The sequence below is a fragment of the Limanda limanda genome, chromosome 19 (genome assembly GCF_963576545.1).
Source record: "Limanda limanda chromosome 19, fLimLim1.1, whole genome shotgun sequence".
In the NCBI taxonomy this organism is placed as follows: domain Eukaryota; kingdom Metazoa; phylum Chordata; class Actinopteri; order Pleuronectiformes; family Pleuronectidae; genus Limanda; species Limanda limanda.
In genome coordinates, this window is record NC_083654.1 from 9,580,454 (window position 1) to 9,586,453 (window position 6,000).

At 46.9% G+C, this 6,000-nt stretch overlaps 1 protein-coding gene across 1 annotated transcript; it reads left to right on the forward strand.

Annotated features, from left to right (window-relative positions):
• Positions 1–1,184: 1,184 nt before the first annotated feature.
• hoxa3a (homeobox A3a) lies at positions 1,185–5,066 on the forward strand. Its single transcript, XM_061093169.1, has 2 exons — positions 1,185–1,671; positions 4,196–5,066. The coding sequence occupies exons 1-2, from the start codon at positions 1,206–1,208 to the stop codon at positions 4,975–4,977; spliced, it is 1,248 nt and encodes a 415-aa protein (XP_060949152.1). The 5' UTR covers positions 1,185–1,205; the 3' UTR covers positions 4,978–5,066.
• Positions 5,067–6,000: the final 934 nt, after the last annotated feature.

Genomic DNA, 6,000 nt, shown 5'->3' on the forward strand with positions numbered 1-6,000 from the left:
TTACTATAATTGTATTCTAATGACGCCTTGTATTTTACTATTTTTAAATGTAGTAAACATTAACTATTCTAATATTTCATTAGTAACGTCACATTATTTAGAAAGTATCCTGCTGCGTCGACTGTAGTTTAAAGCATCTCCAATAATCTTTCTGAGGCGGATCCCCGTGGTTACCTGCGTGAGTTACGGTGCTTCAGCAGCAGACTCTGGCTGTGCCGTCCTCGCGTCTCCATGCGCCTTGGAACCGGTGGCTTGGTCTCTCCCCCCGAGCCGAGCCGTGCCGTGCCGGCTCACTGACCCCCCCCATATATCACGGCCACGGCCCGCTGCCCAGGCGGCACCGACAGCAGCCATTACTACCGGGCCTGCGAGGAAAAAGTTCATAGTCTGGTCATGGAGATGCACGGATACCCGCCCGGTTTTTCAGGTTTCCTCGTGGCCCTTTCCATTTATCTTGCACCACGCAAAGGGAGACAGAAAAAGAAAGAAACGAAAACAAAAGAAAAAAGACAAGGAGAGAATGCGGTTGTTTTTGGTTCGTGCCAGGTGGCTGTTCACTGAAGGAGGCTATTTTTTTTAACTCATGGTGAAAAAACTAAAATGCGCTGAAACGTTTGCGGGACACGGGGGATGTTTTCAGCTGCTACAAGGAAACTAGATCCACTGTTGACAGCCCTGTTGGTAGAATAACAATGTAACAGAAATATTATTTTCCTGTGTGGTAACCCACTAACAAGCTTTCCCTCCAGCCCCCCCTTTTTGCACTTTAGCCCTTTTCTCCACACTGTAACTGTTTTATTCTTTATAGGTTTAAAAATGTCATGCAGTTTCTTGTTTGGCCCTTGAATTGATTTTGCAATATGAAATTCTTTTGAAAAAGGTTTTTTATTTTAATGTTGTTCGGCACAGATGGTAATGCAAGGTTAGTTCGTGCCTTTGTGCCCCGTGTAAGCCATAAGGTAAACGGTAATAGTCTACAGGACTGTTGGCCCTATCTTGCCTCCATAGTCTCCAGTGTCAGCCTTGTATTGAAAAGTAAGATGGATCGCCACCATTTCTTCTCCTCACAGTGCTTCTTGTAACCCTAGGTTCACCCGAGGAGGCCATTGGCGGAGAGGCGTCACGTGACCACGGGGTGCCAATGTTATTCTACACGGGTGTCAAGACCCTGTCAGTTTCTGAAATAAATATTGGGAAACGGCGAGATGCAAAAGGCAACCTACTACGACAGCTCCGCAATTTACAGTGGCTACCCATATCAAAGCGCAAATGGCTTCAGTTATGATGCCCATCAGGTCCAATATCCCCGGGCCTCTCATGTGGAAAGTGAGTACCATCGACCTGCCTGCTCCCTGCAGTCTCCTGACGGCTCCGTGGCGCTGCAGAAGCCGGGGGAGATGGCGGAGGGCTGCGACAGGACCACAGCCATTCAGGCGGCGCAGTCCCAGGTCCATCCCGAAAGCAATCAACCGCAGGTGCCGGTGTCAGGTCCGCCCCCTCCCTCCCAATCCCCCGGTGCCATCAGCCAAAACGCGAGCAACGGGTCCAGCCAGCCCGGTGCCAAGAACGACTCCTCACCGACCACCAACGCGAGAGGCAAACAGATCTTCCCCTGGATGAAGGAGTCCCGTCAGAACACCAAGCAGAAACCCAGCGGTAGCACCAGTTCAGGTACCTGGAACCTAAACACTGCTGCTACTGACACACACACACACACACACACACACACACACACACACACACACACACACACACACACACACACAGCTTGATAGCCTCTGACCGCAAAGTTACATACATGTTGATGGAGCACACGTTACATATAGAGTGTGGGTGGCTGAGCAGGTGAGGGGTTAGGAGGGAGGGAGGGAGGGGTGGGCAAATCCCTACAGGACATCAGCCGGTTATATTTCATTTCTGTGCCAGAGTAAGAGAGGTCTTTGTTTTACTATATTGCATTTATATAATCTTTATTAATTCTGTAGGCAGCTAAATTATTCAGAAGAAAAGGCACACAGAGTGTAACCAGCACCTCATATCACATAGTGTTGACTCTATTGTATTCACATCCACTTTGTTTCAAGGTTTTTTTTTCTTTCTTCAAATCTTATATAGTCTTATTAACTCACCTTATATCTTATTCTCCAAAGTGACAGCACAGACTTTAAATAGACTCCAGGGTTGAATCCCGTGCCTGCACATTGGAAGTAGACTCCACCGAGTGTTGTCTGCGTGCCCTGCATCTGACCTGTCCCTACTGTAAACACGCATCTCCACTGATCACATAATGTTCCCGGAGAGACAACAAACAAACACGCACAACAGTTGTTCGGTTTGTCCTGCTGTTTTATTAGTGGGAGGCTCTGTGGGTCAGAGGGTGGCGGGTTGTTGGGGGTGTGTTTATTTACACAGAACCGAGATAAGAAATTAGAGGTGCTTATTACCTTTTTCTTCATACATTTTGAGGATAACAGTTCAATTAAGGAAGTAATTGTAGGCTACGTGAGAAATGTAATGCACAGTAGCACTGAAGTGGCGTGTCTTCATTTTGATTTATGTTTGGAAAGGCGTTTTCATTAGTTTTTAACAACCGGTAAAAGTGCTAACATTTATGGAAAGCACTTTACGCACGTTTTTTCAGCACGTTTATACAAGCCACATGCTGCTGTTTTGACGAGAGGAAAACTTGATGGGTCAGGGTGTGGACTTTGTGTTTTAATGATCTCAACCGAAATAGACCACATTTTAATTTAAGAGATGCTAAATTCCCAAATTTAATTTTGTCGTTCCAAATGCAAAGCAGAGTGGCACATTTTCTATTTTTCCAAATCCAAGGCTCCCGTTTAGGGAACGTTTGTGATTCGTTTTTGACGTCACAATGATGTGCAGACATGTTTAAAAGCTCCTTTGCTGACATTTGCATATCATATTGGGGTAAGGAGCTAACCTAAGATTCAGAGATGCTCATTTCCATATTACATTTATATCGACACAATATGCCGCCTTTTATTATGGAATGGTATTTTCACACATTTTTACGATTCGAAAAGTGCTACCTCTCATGTTTTACGCGCGTATGAACAAATCAGATTCTGCTGTTTGGAGAAGTTCGTAAACGTCAGGAGGAGGGGGGTGGGGATGGTTGTTTATTTTTGTTTATTTACAGACAACCAACAGATTCAGAGACGCTCACTTCTTATGGTAACTTACAGATGCTCCTCTACAGTCATGATGGAGGCGAAACAGTGTCGGTGTGATTTATGTCTGGGAAAGTGTTTTTATTAGTTTTAACAACACGTTGGGGTGCTGACATTTATGAAAAGCAATCGTGCACTTAGTACGCAGCAGCCTCTCTTATAAACTATAGCGATAGCCTTTAAATTCAGATTTTATTCCAATAATCATTGTCGTTAGCAGTGATTGCCCTACACACAGTACATGGGAATCCCTAATTCTACGTGCTAACTCTTGTATCTCTGTAACATGAGGTCAGGATGTGTCTGCTGCATTCCTCTTGCTCCAGGTCTGGGCGACAGGTAGGGAAATTTATTAAGTGCTGGCCGTCTGCCACGGCGGTAAGTAGACCAACACCTTGCTATTCTGCAGCCAAGCTCCAGCCCTCTTGGAAGGCGAGGCTTATCAGCGAGGGCAAGGCGAGCTGCTTCATACACCCCGAGGAATACATAATGCTTGTGTTTGCATTACGCGTGTGCTCGCTGTGCGACTACGGGGGAAGATGGGGGTCAAAATGTTTTAGTTGGAAATCTCAGGATACCTGGCACCAGAACCAGCTCTGACTCACTACCCTTTACTTTCTGTGCTTTGCTGTAACTGTAGGTGCCGTGTGCATGCATCGATTGTTAATTGTCTCATGGAGCCCTGATGATAACCCTTAGTGCTTAGCGGGGGGGGGGGGGGGGGGGGGGGGGGAGAGATTTGTCAAATTGTTGTGATGTATTTCAGGCGCGCGCACACACATGCGCAGTACTGGAACACATATTTATCTAGTAGTGTTCCCCACCCCTCTTGATGGTGGAGAGGTTTGTTATCAGCTGTGTGCGTGTTGTCACACGATATTGCTTTCACTCTCACTCTCCTGTCTCTACCTCTGTACCTTTCTCTCTCTCTCTCTCTCTCTCTCACTCTGTCTGTAATGGATTACTGAATGACACCCTCCTCTCCTCCTCCCTGACAGTCGACAGTTGCCCCGGAGACAAGAGTCCCCCAGGGTCAGCGGCGTCGAAGAGGGCCCGGACAGCTTACACCAGCGCCCAGCTAGTGGAGCTGGAGAAGGAGTTCCACTTCAACCGGTACCTCTGCAGACCCCGGAGGGTGGAGATGGCGAACCTGCTCAACCTCACCGAGAGACAGATCAAAATCTGGTTCCAGAACCGCAGGATGAAATACAAGAAGGATCAGAAGGGCGTGGGCATGATGCCTTCCCCTGGCGGACAGTCCCCGCGGAGCCCCGGGGGCCCGGCCTCCGGCGGCGGAGGATACCTCAACTCTATGCATTCTCTTGTAAACAGTGTTCCTTATGAATCCCAGTCGCCGACGTCTTACAATAAACCGCACCAGAACGCGTACGGTATGGCCCCGTCCTACCCCCCTCCTTTGAACAGCTCCCTCAGCAACTGCCCGCCCTCCCAGAAGAGGTATCCCGGGACCGACTCGGCCACGCCCGAGTATGACGCGCATCCTCTCCAAGGCAATGGCAACTACGGGACGCACATGCAGGGCAGCCCCGTGTATGTCGGCGGAGGCTACATCGAGTCTATGCCCAACTCCGGGGCCTCCGTTTTCGGTCTGACCCACCTCTCGCACCCGCCGTCCACAAACATGGACTACAATGGAGCAATCACAATGGGCAACAGTCAGCACCACGGAGTGTGTGATCCGACACCGACGTACACAGACCTAACGCCGCACTACTCTCAGGGAAGAATCCAGGAAGCGCCCAAGCTGACGCATCTGTAGCGGTGGCGCAGCTCGGATCACTCCGCCCATTGTCTTACCCACCTACAGACACATTACCGCTTTGTTTCTCTGCGCCTCCATCACGGCTTCCACCTCCTCTCCGCTTTTGTTTATGTTTTCTATAGTTTTGATGTGTGAAGTAGCGTAGGATGAATAATCACGACTTGCTTGGATTTTTTCCTCTATTTGCTCGTGTCATTGTCTTTCAAAGACCTTTATCTGGGCTGTAGGACTCTAGAGCGGGAGGGAGGGGGGCACAGTATATGCATAGGCCTATTTAATCTTTTTTTGTTTCTTTTTACATCTTATTTTTAAAGCTGAAACGCAAACAGGGTATTATGAACGTATGTTATTCATTTTTAATGTGAATTTGTCCGTGTTTTTTTATTTATCCGCAGTTGAAGAATTGTGTTTTGCATTTTGTTGCACTTGTGAAAGGATCCTTCAGGAGCCACGAGCTCGGATTATGAGGGAAACACATTTTCAAAAAGAAAAAAAAATCAAGGGTCATGAGCTTAAACGCAGCCCCCTTGCTTTTGTTTAGTTCTATTGGACTTTTTCTAATGTTATTTATTTTGTTTGGTGTTAAGATAAGAGTCCTTTAGTATTATTTGACCCCCCTGCAATCTTTGTGTGGGGAGAAGGTTGATGGATATTAGCGTGTCGGCCCTCTTCATGTAGTCTGCAGCTCCCCAGCAGCAGCAGCAGCAGCACCATGTTGGTATTATAGCCTATGTTTCCATTTTTTTTCTTCTTAGAGGAGGTATTTTGTTTTCTCCACCAATGTAAAATCAATCAGTCATGCAATAAGTGTGGATGGAGAAGGGACACACGTTAGCAGTTTCTTTATTGAAGAAAAAAAGGAACAGACCATCATCAATTTTCTTTTCGATGTCATACATTCCATGCTGCTCCAGTTCGAAGAAATGAATAAAAATAATTGAAATATAATTGTAGCATATCCTTCAGTTTTAAGTCCAAATACATCACATCACAAAATCCAAAACAAAGCAGGGTCTCAAA